The sequence below is a fragment of the Podarcis pityusensis genome, assembly GCF_964106645.2.
Source record: "Podarcis pityusensis genome assembly, chromosome: 12".
Lineage (NCBI taxonomy): Eukaryota > Metazoa > Chordata > Lepidosauria > Squamata > Lacertidae > Podarcis > Podarcis pityusensis.
In genome coordinates, this window is record NC_138037.1 from 12,142,665 (window position 1) to 12,169,246 (window position 26,582).

General features: G+C 42.7%; 1 protein-coding gene across 6 annotated transcripts in view; it reads left to right on the forward strand.

Annotated features, from left to right (window-relative positions):
* DPP6 (dipeptidyl peptidase like 6) overlaps positions 1 to 26,582 on the forward strand; it is a 483,312-nt gene that overhangs the window by 411,494 nt on the left and 45,236 nt on the right. For all 6 annotated transcript variants that reach the window (XM_080974041.1, XM_080974043.1, XM_080974040.1 and 3 more), the window contains exon 8: positions 4,933 to 5,053. In XM_080974041.1, the coding sequence (XP_080830167.1) occupies positions 4,933 to 5,053 (121 nt within the window). The remainder of the gene's footprint in view (positions 1 to 4,932; positions 5,054 to 26,582) is intronic.

The window sequence follows — 26,582 nt, forward strand, 5'->3', positions numbered from 1 at the left end:
GCTATAATTTCTGTCATAAAGGTATGGCTTTATTTGTGTCTGTCTTGAAGATTCAGGAATTGCAAATAAGTTCCGGCTACCTCTTCTGCAGTCTCTCCTTTAGCTTGTTTTTACAGTGGTACCTCTGGTTATGAACTTAATTCGTTCTGGAGGTCCGTTCTTAACCTGAAACCATTCTTAACCGGAGGTACCACTTTAGCTTATGGGGCCTCCCGCTGCCGCCGTGCAATTTCTGTTCTCATCCTGAGGTAAAGTTCTTAACCCAAGGTACTATTTCTGAGTTAGCAGAGTCTGTAACCTGAAGCGTCTGTAACCTGAAGCATCTGTAACCTGAAGCGTTTGTAACCCAAGGTACCACTGTACTTCCCAGTTACCAGAGTCTGTAACCCAAAGTGTTTGTAACCTGAGGTACCACTGTATTTCAGTGGAGCCTTAGTGGTGATGGGAGCTGATAAAGTGCCTGGGATCACAGCTCTGGGGAAGGGGCAGTAACCCTTCTCTCTCCTGCTATTTTCCTGGAGACCACCACAATAGAGGTACCTATTGGGGATGGCTAACCTTGGTCCATCCAGGTGATGCTGTGTCAGTAATTTCATTCCCCATTGCTGATGTGACATGATATCCATGTTTACATTCCTGTACGAGAACGGAAGTAAACTTCTGTAACTTCCGCTCTTTGTTCTCTCCGCTCTCACACAGAGGAGACGTCGTATGTGTGAAGCACGCAGCTCACACTAGCTATGCTTTGTTGTTTTAATTTACTGTAAAGAAATAAAGAAATTCGGAATGCTACATATCTGAACAGTATCTGCTTCCTGCTGAAACTCTGCTGCAGCCCGGAGGGGTTTTTTCTACCTCCCCCTCACAGGGAGGGCTGGCAACATGCTGGTCTACAACTCCAATCAGCCCTGAACATTGGCCATGCTGGTTGGCACGGGTGGTGGTTGGACAATCCCTGCTCTAAGGCATGTTTTAAGATGCTGCCCTGACAATGTTAACCACTGGTTTCATGGACCACAGCTGTCCCATTTTTTCTTGCATGGGGTTGCTCCATACTCCATACTCCCAAGGATTTGATGGAGAGAGCAGTGGTACCCTTTAAACTTTATCCCAGCCATCTGAGATCCTTTTATCTGTGATTAGACCTCATTCAGCCAAGGCCTGCATCTGAATGACTCATCTGTATTGGGTGATGACATGGGTTTTCACATAAAACGTATCTTTCTTTAGAGGGGAATAGAGGAAGTAATGGACTATTATTCGGCATGCATAACATAATGAGAACCAAATGCCTCTTAAAAGTTATATTGCCTGTAATTCATATAATATATTGGCCAGTTCCAAGAATTAAAGCTATTTTGGGATATGTCTGTCCCCTTTTTGATGTCAAAATGATCAAAGCAGTTAAAATGTTAGGAGCATATTTCATGAAACATCTCAAAATGTATTTGTCATGGGTACCCTGAAGAATATAAACCCATTTATATTGATAGACATCAAAAGTTTAAATGCTTTTAAACATGTTCCAGCTACAGCTTCCCATGGCATCTTGATTGCTGCTTTATTTACCTTATGGGTTGCCTGCAAGATGATGGACTTGTTCAGATGTTATGCTAAGCTGTATCATTGCTTCCATTTTAAAATAATAATAATAATAATAATAATAATAATAATAATAATAATAATTTTATTATTCATACCCTGCCCATCTGGCTGGGTTCCCCCAGCCACTCTGGGCGGCTTCCAACAAAAGATTAAAAGTACATTAAAACATCAGTCATTTAAAACTTCCCTAAACAGGGCTGCCTTCAGATGTCTTCTAAACATCAGATAGTTGTTTATTTCTTTGACATCTGATGGGAGGGCATTCCACAGGGCGGGCACCACTACCAAGAAGGCCCTCTGTCTGGTTCCCTGAAACTTCACTTCTTGCGGTGAGGGAACCGCCAGAAGGCCCTCGGAGACGCTGCTTCAGATATACAGGGCCGTAACAATTGTAATAATTACAATTATTTTAATCTCACCCTTGATCAAAATTCAGAGTAGCATGCATGGTCTTTCCACTCTGCTTTTATCCTCACCACAACCCCGTGAAATGGGGTAGGCTGAGATACAGTGGATCCAAGGTCATCCAATGAGCTTCGTGGCTTAGGAGGATTTTGAATCCAGCTCCAGCCTTCACTCTAATCCTACACTCTGAGAAGGAACATAGGAAACTCCCTTATATATGGATAGATTGATTGTTCACCCAGCCTCATATTGTCCACTCTGACGGGAAGCAGCTCTTCAAGGTCTTAAGGTTAGATAGTGCTTTTAACAAAACTTATTTATTTATTCCAATAAATTTATATACCACTTGATTGTAGAAAAAACTCAAAATGGTTTGCAAAAAAAGATAAATCTATCACTAAACAAAATTACAACCGTAATTAAAAACATACGTAAGGTTAAAATCGTTATATAATAGACAAAAACAAATTAAAACTTTATAAACGTCTGGGTAGACTTGTCTAAGTAAGAATGTCTCCAGCAGGCTCCGAAAGTGCTAATTGAGCTTATTAATTGGAGGTAGTTGGGATTAACTGTGGCATCTTCTGCAGGTAAAAGATGTCCTCTACTACTGAGCTACAGTTCCACCCCTCTAAACACTACATTATCCCGTTTCTCTGGTTTTATTCTGTGTGCCTCACCATACTTAATATCTAGGTAAGAAGATGGGGTTTGAAAGAGAGGAAAGAGGAAATTATTGAATGTATGTCGTGGCTTATTTTCTCCCATCAAGCATCAATTGGACACAGCTCTTTTTAATGCCTTTTTAAAAAAAACTCTAGAAAGATTTAAAATACGTAAAAACAAAGTTAAAAATTTCACTGTAATTTTTTTAGCCTTAGGCAAACTTGCTGGAACAGCTGCTGAAATTAAATTTGGATCTCTCTTCGCTTTGGGATCCATTCCAGTTTTTCTCTGGTTGAAATGTGTGCACACACTCACACTGTTACAGTACAGGAAATCTGAGTGAAAAGCAAATCTAATTTTCTTCTCTTGCCTCTTTTGTAAGCATGACGTGGGGAACTCTGCAGCTTTATCATTGGGGCAGAGGCCTAACTTTATATCTTTGGATGTCCAATACAGTGGAACCTCGGGTTAAGTACTTAATTCGTTCTGGAGGTCCGTTCTTAACTTGAAACTGTTCTTAACCTAAAGCACCACTTTAACTAATGGGGCTTCCCGCTGCTGCTGCGCCACTGGAGCCCGATTTATTTTCTCATCCTGAAGCAAAGTTCTTAACCTGAAGTACTATTTCTGGGTTAGCGGAGTCTGTAACCTGAAGCGTATGTAACTTGAAGCGTATGTAACCCGAGGTACCACTGTATCCAAACCTTAAGCATCTACTGAAAGTCATACATAATGCACCCTTAAATCTAAATGTTTTGATGTTGACGTGCCTGTTTGTTGCATATAGCCCTGGAGCCTTAAATTGGAGAGATATTGCAAATTTATTATTTGTAAAATGAGTGTACATTTTCTGCAACACGAATCACCTGCATTGATTTATACTGTTGGTATTAGGAATCACAGCATTTCGTCAAAGAGGAGGACAGAAAAGTGAGCCAACAGGTGAATCCTAACTGGCTTATTTGCTAATCAGATCCTGTTTTTGTTATTTTAATTTTATTTTTGCTGCAGGCCTTCTTATATAGAAGAAAATGACCAGAATAGGCATAGTCAATCTACAACAAATAATACCTAATACAATAATATTATTATATTAATTGATTTATTAATCACCTTTTAAACCATTACCTCAACATAATTAAAAAGACAAAGACAACAGATACATTTAAAACAAGACTATAACCCTAATAAGAGGACGCTTGTGGTAAAGACCCATTTATACAGCTGGGGATGTGCTGCAAAAATTCTTCTGATGGTGGGCCTTGGTTTGATCCTGCAAGATGCTTGTGAACAGGGCCAGATTTAGGTTTGATGAGACCCTAAGAGCTACCAAAGATAATGGGGTCCTTTATATGTCCAGCTGTCCTTTGTCAACAATAAATTGCTTTCAATGGGAAAGCGTGCCTTGGTTTTGGAACATTTTGGTTTTGGGACAGACTTCTGGAATGGATTAAGTTTGAGAACCAAGGTACCACTGTATATAGAAATGAGCGAACCAGTGATATTTTAGGGAGCAGGGTAGTAGGCGGGGCCATTACTTACATCATAGGAGCCTACACAACACAAAACACTGTTACTGTATGTAGGTTTTATTTTATTTGTTTTTTATCTTATATTTTGGAAATGTACATCCAGTTTTTTTCTTTAAATTTTTTGGGGGGGGGCCAAGAGAGTGGGGCCCTGAGCTATAGTTTGTTTAGCTTATACGTAAATCCGGCACTGCTTGTGAAGTGAAGTTCTTTTGCAGCCTGAGATCCTTTCTCTTGAAGATGCTGCGGACTTATCCTGGAAAGTTCTGCATGAAAAGCACACGAGCTTTTGCCTTTCCCATTGCTTACTAAATGATTGTCATTTCCGCTAAATCAGAGGTGCCAGAACTGAACCTCAAATTTCTGCATGCAAAGTACATTTTCTGCCACTAAGCAAAAACCCCTTCCTGAAACCGCATCTCTAGTTTTGATTCAGAAAAGGGTGCTTTATAATGTGGATAACACTTTGCTTCAAAGAGTTGCTCAGAGAGCAGATTTTCCTAGGGGCAGCCTTCTCCATCGCAGTAGGGCATCAGTGATGGTGCAAGGCAGAGCTTCCTCTACTGTGGAACTCATACAGGAATGGGGGAGACCTCTTAGCAACACAAAAAGTGGCTCCCCTTATTTCCATGAGTGTACTGTACTCATGATCACAGAGCTCTTTGCTGTTGAGTCTTATTTGTTGGATCATAATAACCTATTGGTTCTCTCTTATGTTTCTGTGCAGATATTTATCTTTGAGAACAACATCTACTATTGTGCCCATGTGGGGAAGCAAGCCATCCGCGTGGTCTCCACTGGGAAAGACAAGGTTATTTTCAATGGACTCAGCGACTGGCTGTATGAAGGTAGGATGGGAAGTTTTAAAAGCACTGCCGGCCCTTGAGTGTTTCCAATGGGCCTGTCTGTTGACTACATGCACACAGAGAGAGAGTGACGGGTATTTAATGAATGATCCCAAGCAAAAGCTTTCGTTTTCTGTGAAAGGCAGAGTTTCCTGGACAACCTTGAATTCTACTTAGGGGCTTCATGACACATCAATCTAGAAGTATCATTCCACCTGTCCCTCATTACAATTCTGAATATTCTGTGCCCCTTCTGTCTGATTAGCACTGGGTACGCATGGTGTCCTTCCTTAGAGTATTTGGATCTTGTCCATAAACCTCCAGTGGCAAAGGGTGCTGCTAAGTGACACTTACTTTGATATCAAAAAGATTTTGACATTTATATTGAAAAAAGTGTGAAGAATCTAATAATAAACTGACCTTTTCCTGGTAAGCTTTTGGGTACTACAGTTGGCCAGTGTGACTGATGAGGTGCTGTAAGATGTTAATTGTGAATACAGTTTTGGCAGCCACTATTTAATAGGTAATTACTTTTTTTATTTAGATGCATGCCTCTCCCAGACACCACTCTTTCTCTCATGGGCTTTGAAGTAACACACTGCTTCATTTGGAATGATGCAATCATTCCCCTCAAAGCCTGAAAAAATCAAGAGTAAGTGGATGAAAGGAGAAAAGGATGGGGGAAAGATGGCAAATACGAATATTATATTATATCTGATTTATATCCTACCCTTACTCTAAAGTGCTCATAGGGTTATTCCACTTTATCCTCATGGCATCACTGTTTGGTAGGTTAACCTGAGATATGATCATTGGTCCAGCATCCTGCAGTGAGCTTCGAAAATAAGCAAGGATTCCTTTCTCCATGTTCCTGCCCACTGCAGCAGGCTAGCTTTACAAACCTGTCCCTACAGTTATCTGCATCAGAAAGTTTACTTGGTGGATAACTAAATGTCCTCTGAGACTGTATCCTGCCCCTGGAAAACTGCTGATTGAGAGAAATTATAGTGATAGCAAGCTTAGAGGGCAGAGGTTAAGAGGACAGTGTTGCTGACGCCTATTTTTATTCCATTACTGGAATGCTCAAAATGTTCTTTTAACTGTCATTGACTTTCAAGCCAGTCCTTTATGAGGAATTGGCATAGCGAAGCCACATTCATCTGCTGAGATAGCAAAATGGCACTGAGATCCAATGCAGGCTCCTTCCCTAACCCACTTGCCTTCAGATGTCATTGGACTACAACTCCCATCAGCCACGGGCAGCGATCACAGATTAATAGAGTTGTGCGCCAATGATATCTGGAGAGCACCGGGTTGGGGAAGGTTAAAATGCAGCTTGCAGATCCTGTACTGAAGCGGGGATGTCACTAAAAGTTAGCTGTGGAAAAGGTCACCATCCCATTTTTAATGCTGCTTAAATGAAAGTTGGAGAAACAGGTCCCTTTTCTTTTCAGATGTGATCCGTGTTTAATTAAAGCAAGGCATCACTCAGGTCTTCAGGCTACCTCTCTTCTCTTCCTTTTGGAACACCTGTGACATTTAGAGTGAATGTGGACGTATGCTTTCATTAAATGATGACTGCAGCATCAGCAGAGGTCCTGCATTTGGGAAAAGGGCACTGCAGAGCAAGCGCTGCAGACAGTGCTTTCAAATCTCCTTGAATCACCCAAACGCAAGGTCATTTCACCCTTCCAGCTATATTGCTCCCCATCCATCCATCCATCCATCCAGCTTCAGGCCCACTTTGTATATCTAGGGGAATCCAGTCATAAAGGCTTTTCACCCTGGTCTGCCCTAGGGCTGAATCAACAGGGCAAGGGGGCTTTTTAGAAAACCTTTCCCCACACACACACGGACAAAAAGAAGCCACCTTTCAGCAGTTTTTCAAAGCATACAAAATGGTGAGAAAACATAGGGCCAAAAGGATAGGAAGACACAACTGTGTTGCCGAGGCAACTAGAAAATGATCCCTACCTTCCAGTGCTGTTCTCCATGGACCGTTCAGTCATTCCTCACATCTCCAAAAGTCACAGTTCATCACCTGGTTGCCTCGAGGAAAGGTTTCTTGTCCAGTTGCACTATGCTTTTAGGAATAATGGGTTGTATTTAGCTGAGTCCTACTCGGAGTTGTTGTTTTCATCATCCGTCTGCCTCAGGTAACAATGAAGGAGTGCATCTTTGGGGGTGAGGTCAAATTGTTGGAAGGTTGCAGTGCCTCCTGTGGCTGTAGAGATGGATAATGGAGAGGCACCCAATGAAATTAATGATACTAAGCTAGTCATGTTCATTCATTTGAGTGGGTCTACCCTAAGTAGGGCTGGCACTGGATGTAACCCAATGCCTCACAGCCATGCCTCCCCATGCCTTCCTTGTCTCCACACACTGTCCTGGAAGGGTAGTTTCATTGATCCTCACAACACATTGTGGAAAGCCGCAGAATGTTTTAGAAATGCGGGAACATGTTCCCTCCCTTTGAGGGCATCTGCTTCCAGGGCCCTCAGTGATGGAACTAGGTAACTAAATCCAATTGGCTAAATAGCATCACGACATCGTAATGCTCGACCTCCATTGGCTGAGATCACAAAGTGAGAGCAGAGAACTTAGCAGCAGGGAAGCACCAAAGATGGGGAACAAAGTGGGTAGTCACTCAGAGCTCCCAGCCAGCTGCAGCTGGAAAGAGGAGGAATCAGTTGCTCCTTAATTCGGTCCAGTTTGGAAGTTTGTATTTGTGGTGAGTGCAAATGAGCATCACCACTGAAGAGGTGCATGTCTTTATGCGTAGAATGGAAGCTGGAACGTTGCATGTGGGGACCCCGTTATGTGTATAATGCATGAAAGGAGATATTTATTCATGTGATGGGGAAATATGGCATCAAAGATCATACCCACAGGCTACATTTAATGCACTCTCATGTCAGTCATGGCTTTCCCTCCCCCTGCCCCAAATCCTGGGAACTGTAGTTTGCCGTGTATGCTGAGAATTATAGCTCTGTGAGGGTTTCCCTAACAACTCTCAGCTCCCTTGACTACAGTTCCCAGGATTTTTGGGCAGAAGCCACAACTGCTAAAGTGCTTTAAGAGTTCTTTAAATGTGGGCAGCGCATGTGACCGTGTGCCACAAACCCTGCAGTGATTTGCCATTCTGCAGCTCCCCTGAAGCTAGCAGTCCTCTTATTGCCTTCATTACTTTTGCCCTCTTGATCTGGCAGTCCCTGTGAATTTGCACTCTTGTGTTGTTACTCTTTTACCCTGCTATCGCTTTAGCAAGTGGCTGTGGCGAGGTTGGTTGCGAACATATGTTCAACCTTCTCCCCGTCTGTGCCAGCATTGCAGTGCCATATCATCAATGACTATCCTGAGATGAAGTAGACAGCAGCAACAGCACCCTCAGAGGTGCCCTTCCTGTCCCCTTTGTGTTCTTGTTGTTCCTGGAGACAGTTTGCATCGCCTTACGCTAGCAGACCAAGGGCTTGCAACCAGCCAAACTTGGCTGTTTGCCGTGGTTCATGATCCGCTTTATGCTTTTCTCCCACGTAGGATGCAAAGATTATTTTTCAAGCTTCCACCTTCAAAAGCAAAGTCAAGCTCCTTTTTTTGCAGGGGCAGGTAGTAAATATATGCTTGCAAGATCCCAGCTTTCTTTTCTGGGTAAGGTTGCTTTGCATATGCATATTAGAATTTGCAGATTATGGTCCCAGCATTACCACCTTGGTGGCACAGCAAGGCACTGAGACAGATGGCAAACCCCAAATAGACGGAAGTTGGTTTTTCATCTTTCTTGGAGCACGAGTGCTTTTGTCACAGTAAAGAAAACACGTTCTGGTATTAATCAGACTATCTCCCTTCCACCCACCCACCTCCCATTTCTTTCGTAAATCCGGAAGCGGATTTAAGGAGTTTTTCTGTTTAAAATGCAGGAGTTCGTTGGTATTCAGACTAATCTTTTTTTGCTTTTGTAAATCCGCCATTGGGTAAACTTTCTTCAAGGTATTATGCTGAACTGTTGACTCCTGATGGTATGGAGGAACAAAAATATATTCAAATCAATCAGCACTGATGTAGTAGCATAATCTACTTAGTGAATTTAGCTGGAAGGTTTGCAAGCTGAGACATAACATGAAAGGATAGATTAAGCTTGGTTTTTGAAGCTAAAATAAACATTAGTATTGCATCTGTACAGTCTGATCTAACTTCTGTTTTCGCAGCAGCATCCTTTGAGTTTTTAGCACAAAAACCAAAGCAACTTCCAAAGAGGGGAAAGCAAAGGTCTATAACCACCTGCAGAGTCAGCTCCAGATGTTTGTTTGTTTGTTTGTTTGCAATGCACTGTAGAAATCATTTAAATTAGAAGCACAACCTGGTTGGCAGATACTTCAGGCCTCCAGCTTGGTATTGGTGCAAGGGAGAGAGACAAAGGTTTGTTGACCTTCAAGAGGGGTTTTGTGGTAGTAATGCAGACTGCAGGGTGAGCAAAGGGTAGCTATAGATTTTTGCACGTCACCCCAATCTCTGAGCAGTGTGAGATTCAAGGGGTTCCAGATCCATGTAAATTTTATGCAAATCCGTATCATCTTTCATCCTTTATTTCATTTCTTGGTGATCGCATTCCCCTCCTTTTTTACCAGTGTGTAAGTGCCCATGGGGGAATACCAAGTACAGCTGCAGAATAGTGAGAGCTGGGGGAGATCATGGCTGCAATATGGGAAGTTACCCCCCTTAGAAAAGAAACTCTGTTCAAGAATAAAAAGCACAGAAAACTCATCCTGCACTGAATTTGGCAGTACAGCCTAGGCCCACTCAGATGCAAAGGGATCAGAGGTTGGTGTCTAATGATGAACCACCCAGGCAGTCTTTGTGCAATGTTCCTTGTGCATCCTTATTTTTTTTTAATTGTGGGTACCGTTAGTTTGTCGTTGCAAAACAAGCAATTTTGCCCAGAACAATAATTGAGGAAATATACAATTATCTGTACTACTTGCAACCCCATTTATTAAGCAAAATGCAACTTTATGAGCGTCTTTCAGATTAAAGCAAGTCCCAAAATATCCACAACCTAAGTGTGGGTACAGATTTTGTACCTGGCCTAAAAAATCCTGTTGTCAGCACTAATTTTACCCTAACCTTCCATCTCCCAATAGCCACTCGTACCTAGCTGTTGGCAAGATGTGCCTTTCGTAGAGATGCCAATTCTCTGAGTGGGGATGTAAGAAAGCAGCAATTTCCGTTCCAGCATGTGTTCATCACAGTCATGCTGTTTCCATTCTGCTGCAGTTCAGTTTCTACCAAATGCTATGTTATCCATCAAACTGTCTGCTGTTTAAAGTAACTATTTAAGTAATGTATGTAACTTTCATTCATTTCAATGCAAAGGAAACAAATGTCCAAAAAGCCATTAATTGCATTCACTGGATGACCTAAAAAGAACAAGAATGTGAATGACTGACATGTTTCAAGTGTTGAGGCCCGCACCTTTAGCGTGCTTCTATAAACAATGTTTAATATTATAAGTCTTTAACATAAGGGTTCCAACAGCTGAAAATTCTTTACTTCAGAAAACTAACAAGCCCTCCAGATAAATCGAGGTAGGAACTCGCCTGTGGAAACCTGCAAAAGAGCCAAAACACAAAGAGATGAATTTTCGTTATTCTCTTTGTAACCTGTTGCTCGGTTAAAAATAATAGAGCTAGTTCAAGAGACCTGGTGACTTACTTAGGATGTGGCACTGGAATGCAAATATCATAAAATCAGTAGCAGCATCAGTTATAGCTTGGCTGAATGAAAATACAAGCTCAAATGCTGAAAAGGTGCCCAGTGGACATCTCCTTCTCTGGTGTTTATGCAAAAAGGCAGGACAGAATGCCCCACTGCTTGAGACTGCATAAGCACTGGAGTATCTATCATTTAAATATCTTACGCAAAACAGGTGTTTATACCAACAGTGTTCAATCAGTTCTTTGTCCTTTGCTACCCTTAGCACCAGGTTGTGTCTCAAGCATCATTACTGTGTCATTTTTGCTCTTCGGGTATGGAACCAGAGGGAAGGAACAAAGAGAGATTACTGTAGCAAAGCAATGGCTTTTCCGTAACCTCTTAATCCTTATCCTCACATTATCATTATTTGATATTGCAACTTTGCAGTGACATCTGGTGGAAGAGGCCAGAATCTCACTGTTCTGGTTGTTGAATGTGTCAGAACTGTGCAGTATTAGCCAGCCCCGTCCCTGAATTGTTAGAAAATAATGCAGTAAGGAAATTCGTAATTGGGGTGACAAGATGCAAAGGGCAATGGTGTTCCTAACCCACCCTTGCATGGCTGGGGGACATGTGACTCTCCAAATGTCCTTTGATTCCAGCTCCCATCAGCTCCAGCCAGCCAATGGTGAGGGATGTTGGGAGTTGTAGTCCAGCAATGTCAGCACACAGAATTCAAGCACCTAATGGTTTTCTCACCTCTGCAAAACAAGCTTGCACCTTCTGAAGTTTGCTTTTCTGCACATCTGTTCTTAAAGATTCAGGACGCTTGTCCCACATTGCATGTGGTCTCCATGCTAATAATCAAGCCCGCTCAGTGTGAAATATTAAAGTGAATATTTAGAATTTCCCACTGCTCTGTTAGTTGCCTGATCCTTTGCCGTGTTTGTCAAGTCAAATAGCTTTAGTTTCAAGCAGCAGCTTTTATGTATTTTGGTAAAGGAAACAGACAGGACACTTTTTTTTTTTTTTACTATCTATATTTAGTGTACTGTCATATGAAGTATTCATACAGCAGCCTGGGAAAAAAGATCTAAGTGTGCAATTTTAAATTTGGGGACAGCCAAGACTTTTGATGATCTTGCTTCCTGTGTCTTTGGGGATTAATACACATCCCACTGAAGTAAAGAGCTAAGCTTCCTTTGATTTCAATCATTCCAAATGCCAGCTTCCATTGCAAATTTTAAAATGCTAGGTAGGTGCGCGCGCACACACACACACACACACACATCAAAGAGATCCACATCTGATTGAGACTTGATCAACACAAACAGTGTATATGATGGCAAAACTGTTTTCTGGTGGGTACCATTTCAGCTGCAGACCTTTAAGGTGGGGTTCAAATGCACCTCTGAGAAGCACTTACAGCATGCATAGGAACGGAGCTTTACAGAGAGAAGGCTGTGGTTGACCCCTTCTCCCTGACATTTGGATGTTGGCGTGCAGGTGGGAGTTTATATATGGAATTCTGTGATATGATTGCCCATTGACAGTCTGAAGTGGTTTAGTCCAAGAAGAATTTTGTCGCCCCCAAAAGGTGAGCGCATCTTCAGATGCCCAGTTCAGGCCCCACTCCTTTCTGTGCCACATGCTCCAAAGGAAGTGGTTAAATTCTTGATTAAGCCAGCTCCAGCACTACCATTTTTAAATCTGATGAAACCTAACGGCCTGTAATCTGTACTTATTTATTTATTTTTATATCACGACCTTCCACGGAGCTAAGAGTATGACAAAAATCAAATCAAACTACCGTATTGGCCTGAATATAAGCTGCATCCGAATATAAGCCACACCTTTGAAATTCAAGGGGGGGGGGGAGGAAAAAAAGACAATACCCGAATATAAGCCACTCCATTAAAATTCTGCAGGCACTCACACCTGTTCCGTTTTACCGTATGTCTGTTTCAGCAGCGATATTGTAAAAGCGATTTTGTAAGGTCGCGAATTTAAGCCGCACTTTAACTTTTCACGGTCGGAATTTGGGGGAAAAAATGAGGCTTATATTCAGGCCAATACGGTAAATTAAAATGGCCCTTCTTCTGCCTTCATCTTCATAACAACCCTGTGATTCCTACTATTAAGCCTTTAAGAGGAGATTGTTGGGTTGGGTCTCTTCCAACTCTACAGTCCTATGATTCTAGGTAGATGTAGGTGAGAGATGGCAACTGACCCGAATGGGATTCAAACTCAGCTATTCCCAGGCCAAACCTCTAATCAATACAGCATATACTGTGTACTGTGGACTGCAGTCACGTCCCACAAGCCAAATTTGGCCACCAGACTCATTGAGTGCATTTCCCAGTGCTGCCCTTGGCATCTCAGCATAGAACTAAAAGCAAGATGCCAGTAGAGAAACAGATCACTCTGCTCCCTAGCGCCTGCTTAGCATAATCCAAGAAATGTTAGACGTTTACGTCCCATCGATATCAATGGGACTCAGGTGCAGAGTCAGGCCGTGTCACTAATGAAGAAGTCAGCCCTGTCAGTCCGCATTTGCAAAGGTTCAGCCTACCATCTTCAGTGCTCATTCCTTTCATGAGTAAGAGTCATGATGGCAGGTCAGGAGGAACAAACAGACGCTTTTCCATTATTCCCCATGGTGGTAAGTACGCATCATTTGCTTGGAGAATTTTAAGTAATATTGCAGCTACAATCTGTCCCTGCTGGGTTTTTAAGCACCATTCAACTGCATGAAAAACAGTAGTCATTGAACACACAGACTTCATTAAGTTTATAGCAGCTGATGTTTCATATTACTGAAAGCCAGAACAGTCTCCTCTTAAAGGCTCAATAGTCCTTCACTTGTCATTTGAAATATTGGGGGCTTTGCTCATTAGAAAATGCTGGCAAATCTATGGCGATTAGCAATAATGAGAACAAGAGGCTTAAGAGCGCATTTGAGAACATATGAGCTTGTCTACATGCATAAGTTGGGGCAAGCAGGTGGCCTTGCTACATTACCAAAATGAGAGGTGCAAAGCGCAAATCGTGCCTTCTGTCCGACTTCCCTCTGTCTGAATAGGTTCTGTTCAGTGATGAGAGCAAAAACATTTTGTGCACACTCAAAGGCACTCTTTTTATTATGACTACTACTACTAATAATAATAATGTTCCTGTCATTGCAGTTTGACTTCACTCGCACAAGACGTAATCTGTGTGCTCTGCATTAATCAATCTGAAACAGGTACCGACATCCAGATTCAATATTCACAATCACTAATGCAATTAACTGGTTCCTCGGCCCATAAGCGTGCACTGAAAAAGTGGACGCAAATTCACCCTTTTCCTGCCTTTGCTAAGAGTATGACCAAGTGATTGAAAAGCATTAAAGGGTAACTAATCTGCATTAAGTGATTTTGAGTATGCACCATTAGATACAACCGTGGAACTGTTTATTCCCTGTTGTGCTATTTTGGAACAAATGGTATATGCAGGTTGGAAACCAATGTTCAATATGCCTTCCAGCAAATGAATGGAGATGCCCTGGATTCTCATACCCTATTTTTTGCAGAGCGAATTTTCTTCTGGAGTAGCAGTGACAGAGCTCCCCTCTCCATCACCATGGTTTCATGGGCTATATTCTGAAGGCTGTATCATTCTTGAGCACATATTTCTGAATATTACATGCCACCTTGTGGTAAGACCTGAGCTTTTTCCACCCACCCCATCAAAATAACTTCAATGATACCATATTTAGAAGCCTGTAAGAAAGCGGGGGAGGGCATATAATGAGCAAAACCAATCAGCAATCTAGTCTTAACTCATTTTACAAGCTCCAGAGGCTGCCTTTAGGTTTCAAAGCAAAATATTTTTGTTTGTTTCTTTAGAAGGAAAGTTAGGGTTTGCTTTCTCCTTGAGACAAATCTCCCTCTTGGGTTTTCTGTGTTCTGTAGCGTGTTGATACAATGAGTGGTATATATTAGGGTTGCCATATTTCAAGGAGTAAAAACCAGGACACTCCAAAGTTGTTGAGCTTCCTTTTACAAAAACACCCCCCAAAAAGGAAATTTTCGATTGACTTGCCTAAGATCCAACACAAAGTGCCGCCTTTCAGAAATCACTCCCAAGCCCGGATGGCAGTTCCACTTTTGAAATCCCAGTAATGCCTGGGGAAATCCGGACCTATGGCAGCCCTATGTATATATGTCGGCGGGTTTCCTTCCTCTATCCCCAAATCACTGTAGAATTTTGCATGACTTCAGCTGAATGAAATTAATAAAAAGAAAAAAATAGAATGTGGGCATTTTACCGTTTGATAGGATGATCAAAATGAACAGATATATGAGAGCGTCCTTTGCCATCATCCTGCACACTGGTAAAAAGACGTCTTCTCCAGAAGCTTGCATGTTTGCACATTCATGCTAAGCAATGGTTTGGCAAAGTGCTGTATGTGAATTGAGCCGGTGCATAATTACAGTGGAAATTACTCCCGCAAGATACAGTGAGGATTGCAGACTTGGATGGCCTTAAATGAGAACTGGAGAAATTAGTGAAGGATCAAGCTATCATTGGGTACTAGCCATGATGGCTATGATCTGTATCAGGCATAGGCAAACTTGGCCCTCCAGATGTTTTGGGACTACAACTCCCATCACCCATAGCTAACAGGACCAGTGGTCAGGGGTGATGGGAGTTGTAGTCCCAAAACATCGGGAGGGCCGAGTTTGCCTATGCTTGATGTGTATCCTCCACTGTCACAGGCAATATGCCTCTGTATATCAGTTGCTGGAAACCAGAAGTTGGGAGAGTGCTGTTGCACTCAGGTCCTGCTTGCAGGCTTCTCATACACATCTCCTTGGCCACTGTGACATCAGTCCCTCTCCAAGTGTCTATGGCACTTACATTTTAGCTTATGGTGCCTTGGCCTCTCTCAATTGCTATTATGTGCTCCCACACTTAAACTGCCTAATTCTCTGCCTCCCCCAGCTAATTTTTCACCAGTTTTTTCATCTCCTGGGTGAGAGGACATTGTTCTGAACGGAAGCCTCTTCAGCTCCTGTTGGCTTTTCCCCACATTCAATTTAAAATTTGCTCTGTTTATTTACCGTATTTTTCGCACCATTGGACGCACATTTTCCCCTCCAAAAATGAAGGGGAAATGTGTGTGCGTCCTATGGGGCGAATGCAGGCTTTCGCTGAAGCCTGGAGAGCGAGAGGGGTCGGTGCGCACTGACCCCTCTCGCTCTCCAGGCTTCAGGAAGCTCTGCGCAACCCTCAGGAGACCGACTCCGAGGGTTGCGCAGAGCTGCCTGCCGTCCCGGGATCAGCGCAGCTCTGCGCGGCCACCGGGAGCCGGGCGCGAAGTCCCGCCCCGCTCCAGATGGCCGCGCAGAGCTGCCTGCCGTCCCGGGATCAGCGCAGCTCTGTGCGGCCATCGGGAGCGGGGCGCGAAGTCCCGCCCCGCTCCGGATTGCCGCGCAGAGCTGCCTGCAGTCCCGGGATCAGCGCACTTCTCCCCATCGCCAGCCCCACAAGCTCGGGGGACAGCGGGGAGGCAGAGCGCACCTTCCCGCTGTTCCCCGACCTAGTTCTTCCAGCCCCGCACCTGGGGGGGAAATAAAAATATTTTTCTTTATTTCCCCCCCCAAAAAAACTAGGTGCGCCCTATGGGCCGGAGCGTCCTATGGAGCGCAAAATACGGTATATATTTATAAAATTTTAACAGTCTGGATCCATCCCCATCCAAGTGGAGCCCAGCTCTCTATGTTCCTAATGATCGGATAACCCACTATGAGGATCCCTCAACTCCGTGTTGAAGAATCATCAGCATGAGAGGATAACTGCTCATCCACCAAGGAATGGGTCCTTTCTAAGGGATCGTTTCCCTTTTCCTCAGTGTGAAGCCTTCCTAGGAGCTATTATCCTAGGAGCAGCACATTGCTGAAGTCCTCGTCCACTAATCACTCTGCCTCTTAGCTTCTCTAGTTAGCCACCATGGCCTCAGAGGAACAAACCCGTTGAAGTTAAGAGTTCATTGCACCAAAGACACACCCACAATTTCTTTCCAGCAAGCCAAATACAAACGTACCACTAAGCCAAACCGTATCTTAGTCATGTGTGTGACATACAGTTCCATAAACTAGAAAGCCCCCACACTCCTGCTGGCTTTGTATCTCTATAACTATTTTTGTAGTTTATTCAGTTGGGGGCTTAAAATTGGTTTAGGTGAAAGAGACCTAACAGTTGTGTGGCCTCCTTGCCCTACTGCAAACCAATCCAGGAGAGAAGGAACACGTGAACTTAGTGCAGGGAATTTATTTCCGCATTGAGTTCGCTGCTCAGATTATGTGAGTCTAAACATACCCATACATTCAACACTCATGTATTTGATTGTCTATAACAGATACACAGTGGCCCTCTCCCACTATTAAGAAGGTGGCGATCCCACACAATTCTGCTGGTAATTTGAGCAATTCGTGTCAGTAAATGATCAACCACAATATATATAACTCTTATTTCCTACTTTAATCCAGATCATTCTAAAAATCATAGCACCATCTTGTGGTAAGATAATTTCCACACCGTGCTTTTCTTTGAAAAGGTTCCAGCTGAGAATAATATTCTCTAATTATGTGAGAACAGTGTAAATCCAAATAACATGGCTCTAATTAAAAATGATTGTTACTGCAAGCCAAGTTCCAGGGCTTGCTTCTGATCTGTATTTGGGGCAACCCTGTTTGCAGGTGATGGCTGGGGGATAGGGAAATCTAATTTTAATTTCAAACCATTTCTTCTCTTGAACTGAACAATTCATTGGAGAGAAGCAAGGTGAGCAAGAAACACATGCATTTGTTTTTGTTTTTATGGGGGGAGGTTATTTCCTTAACCTATTTTTACTTCTTTATTTATAGGATGCCTCTTTAGGATTACTCCTTTCAAAGCAACTCACCACATGCTGAAATACAAAAAAAAAAAAGATACTTAAAATTATGGTGTAAAAAGCACATCAAAAAGTGTAAGGACAGCCACAGCTAAAAATAGTATCAACAGTTCTATTCAGTTTTATTTCATTCAAAAGCTGAGCAGAATAAGGAAAAAACAACCACCACAGAGTTCTCCTAATCACCCAAAGCATTTTATATTCTTTCTTGAATGGAAAGCTCTATCTCCTGCTATTTTTGTTGTGATTAACTTTCACTGTTTTGAAAAATAATTTATTGTGGCTTTGGTTGTTGTTGCTGATGTATTTGTGGCCCAGTCTTAAAGCATGGCACCCACTGAAACCCCCTCTTCTATACAATTATTAAAAGTGCAGGAGCCCCACCCATGTTTTCACTGCTCTCCCCCCCCCCCCCCCCCCGGTCTGGACCACATCACTTCAGGTTGCAGGCAATTGTTTTGATTGTCTGCTCCCCTCTCTCAAAAATAAAATGAAATAAAATCCTACACATAGAAAACAAGATGTCGAGCAGAAGGTTCCCTGCTTCTCCTGGCCTTCTTCCTGATATGCTGGTTTTCCCTGTGCAGGGATCTTTTCAGTGCACATAGCATCAGAGCATTCCATCATGTGACAGGTCTCTATCTCCAGACCTGTGGCACAACTGAGATGTAAGTTCACTGCCTCTGGTCTTCTCAACTTAGCTGATGGAAAGCTCGCCTGTGCCCTGTCGTCTGCCTGTTATACTGGTAGTCTAGCACTTATCACATCACTAATTGAATATCCCAGGGACTGTTCATCGTGCTAGAATTTGGATATAAGCCCGAAACACTTTCAGCCCAACTTATCTAATAATAATACCTAGTGTTTGCATAGTGCTTTCAAGAGTTCAAAGGGCTTCATGCACATTATTATTTGTTGTCCTTGCAGCAACACAACTGAACCTGGGTGGGTAGTCTGTCTCAGTATGACAGCTTCATATGAAATGGTTCTCTCTCTTTTAACCTGATATATCATATCATATATCATATATCATATATCATATCATATCATATCATATCATATCATATCATATCATACCACCATTATTGTCAGTCAGTATTTTCCCCCCACATTGCAAATGGTGTTGGGAAGGCTGAGGCAAAGAGAGAATGGCTTACTTACAGCCACTAGTCCATTCATGGCAGAGGCAAGACACAAAGCAGGGACTCCCTGGTTTGTTCAAGGTCAAGGTGGCGTACGTGGTTCTGCTTCTCTGTTTTATCCTCACAACAACCCTGTGAAGTAGGTTAGTCTGAAAATCTGTGGCTGGCCCAAGGCCACCCAGCAAGCATCATGGCTGAGCAAGGATTTGAACCCTGGTCTCCCATGTCCTAGTCCAACACTCTAACCACCACACCATATTGTAGCCCTGTTTCCTACCCACTGTGCTATGCCAACTCTGGGCTTTCCAACGGACTGCCATGCTTCCTGAGTGCCATCCCCTCTGTGCAATCACAACATCTCAGATCGATGGAGAAATGCTGTTGATTATTCCATCCATGAACATACAGATTACTCCTTCCCTTGGGGACATACCAAACTAAAGCAGCTTTCAGAAGCAGCCTTAGATCTTTTTACTTTGGCACTCTTTTGAGGGTTGGAATGAAGCTGTTAGGAGTTTATCCATTCTCTTCTTTTTTTTCAATTTCTGTTTTATACATGAGCTTTGTTTTTTAATTAGGATGGGAAAGATATTGAAAGGGGGGGAAGTCAAAAGGTGCACGATCTAGTGATTTCACTTTATTACAGCATACTTTGATTTGGCTACTATTAGTCCTGCTGCAATAGTCACACCCACACCTTAATAGCTTTAATTGTCCTGGTTTGCCCCCAAGAATCCTGGGAACCCTACATAGTTTGTTAAGGGTGCTGAGAGTTGTTGGGGGACCCCTACTCCTCTCACAGAGCTACAATTCCCAGAGTTCCCTGGGAAGAGGGATTGACCACTCTGGAAGCAGATTCCCTTGGAAAAGTACCGCTAATGCAAACAAATAATATCAGGGTCCCAGGCGTAGCTTCGGCAAACTAACCTCCTGTGCGAGTCCCTGCAGGTTTCCATTACATCCGAGCCAGGCAACTTTGCTTTTTCAGTTTTACAAGATTTAACAAGGTTTTATGTGCTTCGTTGCACATAATCATTTCAAAAACAGGAATTTTGAAAACAGATTTTTGCAACAACAAACAGATTTGGATATTATTGCAAAGGGACCAAAAAAGAAAAAGAAACTAGCAAGTTGATTCCTTTGCTGCAGTACTTTTTGAACATAACAGCAAACCAGCAGAGAATGGTTTGTATATATGCGTGCGTGCACCCTGCCCCTAGGGTAGAAAGGGATACAGGTTGCTTGTAAGCAGCTGCAGCGGCAATTCAGTGAATTGCTAAATATGCTTAAGCCCCAGTGAAATAAACAGAGCACCAGTGAGCTTGAACATATGCTGGATTTCAAGCCTCTTGTTATTTCCATGGTGGGAAGGTAGGAAGCTGCTGTATGCTGAGTCAGACCATTGTGGCCATCCAGATCAGCCTTGCCTGCACTGACTGGCAGCAGCTCCTCAGGGATTCAAGCAAGAGGACAGTCCCAGCACAGTCTGTCTGGAGATGCCAGGGATTGAACCTTGGTCGTTTTGCATGCAAAACAAAGACTCTGTCACTGGGCTATGTGCCTTCTGGAATTAACCTACTGCCTGCTTTGCTAGGAGTAAGCTGTGGGATATGGGCTGGTGTCAGGCAGAATTTTTAAGAGAGTTGAAGGCGGCATGGAAGAGCAAGTCATCTGGGCTAAAAGAAACCACCCCATTGGGCTCCTCTTTTGTGCTTCCAGATGGCTGCCCAAGCAGCCAGTTCCTTGCCTTCAGCCCCACGAGCCAACCCTATATGCTTCACTGGCTGGGGTCCTGAAGTAGCCAGGTTTTGTTGGAAAATTCCATTCCACCTTGAGTTGCAGATGTGTGAGATTGTTACATGTCACATGTCTGTTTACGTTCCAGCACAGTATGCTGGGAACTTCCGTTGTGTATTGCTTTTGCTTTTGCCTCTCTCTGTGTAGAGACGGTAGTGAGAGACAACATGTTTCTTTTGTCCTGATTTATGCTTAAGAAATCCGTAGCTTGTTAGTATGTTTCCGCAAGCCTCACACCTGTTCTGTTTGTACAGTATGCTCTGCTGATATAGTGTGCTCAGGCTTTGAAGTCTGAGTTGCTGATTTGCGTCGCACCAGAGGTCAGGGGTTCATCACGGCTGGAAGGGCATGATCCAGCTGAGGGCTAGCCAGCTGGCATCTCGACTCCCGAAGGATGTCGACAGGTTTTACCTTCTGGGGGAAGGAATTGGGCCATGAAAACAACCCTTTGACCCAGTCTATTTCTTAAAGTGAAAAAGCTCTTGTTGTTGGAGTGCAGAACAATGGCCAAGAAGAGAGACCACATACCCCCTTAGGTGCAGAGAAACTGCAGAAAAGCTTATACCTTGAGCCCTTATGGTGGTTGAGAGACTTGTACTGTGAGGCTGGAAGGATAAATACCCACTATCCACTACCCTGAAGATCCTATTGCCTTTTGGTATGTTTGATTGCATGGTTTATCATCGTCAACCTTACTTAGAGACCTGTTTGTACATAGGGACTGCATATATTTATCCGTACCTTTACATTGGGATTGATGGAATATTTGTATTATCAGCTGGCAATGATTTTCTCCCCCCCCCCTCTTAAGTTATATTTGCAAACGTAAAATAAAAAAGCTTATACCTTTTTATGACATGCAGGTGTTTCAGTATTATTAATAATAATGCAGAAAAGAAACAAGAATGTCCTGAACTGTACTCCTGTAGGTGTCAGAACTAGATTGCAGAAAAACTACTGGTCTGAATTCACTCATATATTGAAATGTAGAGTTAATAAATGTCTATTGCCTCTCCGTGTGAGCTGCCATTCAGCACTGTTGAAATGCATGACCTAGCCATTACAGAACCCAAAGATTATCTGTAATAAATATATCACGCACTACATCAAATCTGAGTGGCAGTTCATGCTGGAAGAAAATTGCAGTGAGACTGGAAACTGTGTAGGTTGAAGGGAAACATGGTTGTTTTTCTTCTCTTTGTAAGAGAACACTATTGATCCTTTTCAATGGCAGACAGGGAGTGGGGAGTCTGATAGCATGATCTTGCTGCACGAAGGTTAATGAAAGCCTCGCATCAAATGATATTAAGAAGCAAAGACATGAAAGTTGAAGACAAGTGGTGCATAACCAATTCAAAGCTGATATTCCAAATATATTATCCCCTAGAATAATTCACAGATCCTTGGCTGTTGCGAACCGGCAGTGATTGCTAAGGTGGCCTGGATTATAATATTAGGCTTGGATCTAGGTTCAGATCCTGGGTTTCTTTCAAACACATGGCTTTATCTATAAAGTGAGATAATAATAACTGTTTCCATGAGTAATGAAAACAATAATTATCATGAGCATTCATATTGCACTTTTATAATTGCTTCACACATATCATTTATTAAATTATTTTAAAATATTCATATACCGCTATTTCATTTAAAAAATAGCAAAGTGGTTTACAACAAAAGAACATAAAACCAAATAGTAACGGACATATTAAAAAGTTAAAATCAGGTACCAAAAAATTAAAATCAGTTAAAAAATTTTAAAAAGTTAAAATCTTAATTGCTGGAACAGGCCTGGCAGAATAGAAAAGTTTTCAGCAGGTATTTAAAAGTTGAAACAGAAGATGACTGCCTTCTCTTAACCTTACAACCATCCTTGTATAGCTATCTCTACGGTACAGATGTACATTACGAACTGGCACACAGATTCTCTCACCTTTTTTACATTTTTAAAGCACTTCACAGCTTTTTTGTGTTATTTTTTATTTCAGGTATACAGATAAATACATAGATAACAGACACATGCATTAATAACCAGTACATAAATCAAATAATATCAGCCTTAATAACCTTAAATAAAGATAAAGGGACCCCTGACCGTTAAGTCCAGTCGTGGACGACTCTGGGCTCATCTTGCTTTACTGGCCGAGGGAGCTGGTGTTTTGTCCGCAGACAGCTTCCAGGTCCTGTGGCCAGCATGACTAAGCCGCTTCTGGTGAATCAGAGCAGCGCACGGAAACGCCATTTACCTTCCCGCCGGAGTGGTACCTATTTATCTACTTGCACTTTGTGCTTTTGAACTGCTAGGTTGGCAGGAGCAGGGACCGAGCAACAGGAGCTCACCCCGTCACGGGGATTCAAACTGCCGACCTTCTGATCAGCAAGCCCTAGGCTCTGTGGTTTAGACCACATCTCTACATATAAAAAAGAAACAAACAGAAAAAAGACAAAATAAAGACAATGACAAAAACAATATAAGATTCTTCCATTCAATACTATTCAATGTGATTCAGTCCTATAGTAGTATTTCTCATATAGGATACCTTTCCATATGGATTGAATCTCTTTGCATGTTTTAATTGTTGTGGACTTCCATCTACCTCATAGCGGTTCATTTAGATTTAATCCCCCCCCCCTGTATTTAATATTTTCTCCTCATCTTGGTATGAGAGAGCGATGTGTCTCTATGTACAGAATTATTCCAAACACAACCAAATCTTAGAGGTGGAACCTTGTTTTATCAAGTAATTACTGAAGCATTCCCACTCTTTTTTAACATTATCTGCTGCCTTATTTCTTATTGATTCTGTCATTTTGTGAGCCCCCCACCCCCCTCCCAATGAATAATCTGGAGGTTATGCCATTCCTCTCTTGATGAAATATGCTCGCTCTTCCAATACTTTGCCACTAACACTCTAGCTGCTGTTACTGCATAGAGAAATCTTCTTCTTCTTTCACTTGGAAAGTTATTTGTTAGAATCCCTAGTAGGATTGCTTCCATGTTTTTATTGAATGTAAACTTTAATATTTTTTTCACTTGACAGCTTTCCCCAGTCCCCCCCCCGCCAATATTCCATGCACTGATATCTATGTACAAAGCTGAACATTCATGTTAGACCAAAATGATTTTTAATACAGCTGCAGTAGCTTACCTGAGTACTTAAGCAGGCTGTCTTTATGTATAAGTAAATACTGATACATTATCATGCTCTTTATGTTCCTATATAGAGCGTGTATTTCTTACATTATTCTCTGTTGAACCGTGTTGCCAAACACAGCAGTCCCATCCTGCAGTTCTAAAGGAGCAACCAGGGAAATGGAAAACTTTACATCAGTCCAAATGTGTAAAACCCTGAATGCTCTTTTTCTTTTCTTTTTTCCCCTTTTGCCAGCATGCAGTCTTAAAACTCATTTGGCATTTACTTCACCATCCAATTAAGCTCTCTCATTTCAAGTTTTCTGATTGCTGCCGCTTGGTGGTGAGATAAGTCGACTGTTAAAGAAAAGCCATCAACAAAAATATTTGTACCCTCAGAGGAAATTAAGCATTGTTTTAAAATAACAGCAATGCAAAGTTTGCAAATACTTACCAGCGTTTGCACTGGTTGCAGATTTGTCTGCAAGTCTTGAGTGACACACCATGGCATTGCGTATCTGCAGCTGTTCAACAAACTTATGAAGTTGCCTTATGCTTAATCAGATGTTTGGCTGTGAACATAAGAAGAGACCTGCTGGATCAAGCCAATCTAGTCCAGCCATTCTAAGCCAACCTGATGTCTTTGGAAAGCCCACAAGCTGGACATGAGCACAGCAGTCTTATCCTGCTGCTGTTCTCCAGGAAGTGGTATCCAGAGGCCTGTGATCCTGCTGGTAATATGTAGCTACTATGAGTAGCAGCCATTGATAATCCTCCACAAATTGCTCTAATCCCCTTTCGTAACCACGGTTCTCCAAGGTCTTTCCTTAGCCTGCTGCCAGATAACCCTTTAACTTGAGGTACCAGGGACTGAAACCAAGTCCTTTTGCATGCAAAATATAGGAGTGCTTGGTAAGCTCCCAGCTATATCAGCCCACGCATCCATCAAGTACAGCTTTTCTGACTACAACAGTGGCCAGACAGACCAAAATAATCTCAGGTGCCATTTCGTTGCCCATTTCCACAATTTTCCAGCAGTGATGAGTCCGTGTTTGTGGATGATGCTACATTATTAAGGACGCTGGGGAAAATAAACTCCAAGCAGGCTGCAGTCCATCTGGGTTTTTGCCATCCTAAATAATTTGGTCTCATTTGCAGGCATTACCTCCAGATTATTCATTGGGGGGGGGGGCTCACTGCTTACTTCCCTCCATTATGAGAACCGTGTTTACTTCTCCCCTGTTGTTTAACCAGTTGTTAATCTCCATGGAGCGCTGGTGTATTCTCCTGCAACTATTAAGATTAGAGAGGAACTAATGGTCAAACATTCTTTGGAAGTCCATGCATAATATCCATTAGATTATCTTTGTCCACATCCTTGCTGATGGTTTTGAAAGACAGTGGGTCAGGATTTCCTTTTGCAGAAACCATTATGTCCGTCCCCCCCCCCCAGAATTGAAAACAAGACAAACATAGCATCATAGACAGCACAACTCTTTATTTACTCAAGCAGAAGGAAAGAGTGGGCTGCAAATGTCAAGCTAACCTCTTCACAGTCGTGCTGTTTCATTATCAGACCTTAGAGTCATTTTCTGTTCCATCTGTCTTCTGGTTCTCTCCTGCTCCAGCTTAGAGCATGCTACTTACTCTGCAGCATGCAATCCTGGCTCCTCCTATCCTGTCTCAGAATCAGAGGCATAGAAAAGCTATTGCCCAGCCCATTTTAACCAATTAATGATGAGATTTAATTAATTAATTGCTTGATGCTCAAGCAATGCTTTCAGTTGCCAAAAATCAAGATGAACTAGCTTCTAAACATCACAACACTTCAAGAGGCATTGTAAGACAGCAGCAGTGGCTGGTGGGTGGAAGGGTGGAAGGCAGGGAGGTCAACAATAGCACCAAAGGCAATGACAGCCAGCCAGCCAAATAATTCTAGTTTTGTGCCCAACCTCATCTTCCTCCCTGCTGAGCAAGGGGCAACAGTGAGATGGAAACTGATAGGCATTGCTACCTCTAGGTCTCGTTGTAAGTCCTGGTTGTAAGGCAGGCTGGTTCCGGCTGGGAGAGGGTGGACTGAGATTGGTGCGGTAGTGCCCCGTTTCCACTCATGGAGCAACCTTCACTGTAAAAAATGGCATAGCCTATTGCAAATAGTGTTCTCAGTTGCCATATACAGTCTGTTACAGATGTCCTGAACTGCCCTGAAGGAGCGTCTCCACCCCCATCATTCAGCCTGGACAGGAAGGTCCAGCTCCAAGGCCTCCTGACAGTTCTCTCATTGCAAGAAGTGAGGTCACAGTGACCAGGCAGAGGGACTTTTCGGTGGTGGCACCTGCCCTATGGAACACCCTCCCATCAGATGTCAAACAGAAAAACAACTACAGTGGTACCTCGGGTTAAGTACTTAATTTGTTCTGGAGGTCCATTCTTAACCTGAAACTGTTCTTAACCTGAAGCACCACTTTAGCTAATGGGGCCTCCCGCTGCCGCCGCACTGCCACCATGCAATTTCTGTTCTCATCCTGAAGCAAAGTTCTTAACCCGAGGTACTATTTCTGGGTTAGCGGAGTCTGTAACCTGAAGCGTATGAAACCTGAAGCGTATGTAACCCAAGGTACCACTGTATACAACTTTTAGAAAACATCTGAAGGCAGCCCTGTGTAGGGGAATTTTAAATGTTTGATGTTTTCTGTTGGAAGCTGCCCAGAGTGATTGGGGCAGCCCAGTCAGATGGGCAGGGTACAGATAATAAAATTGTTTTTTGTTGTTATGTGAACAATCCTGGAACCCTGGCTCCACTCTGAAGCAGTTACTTTGCCATTAAAG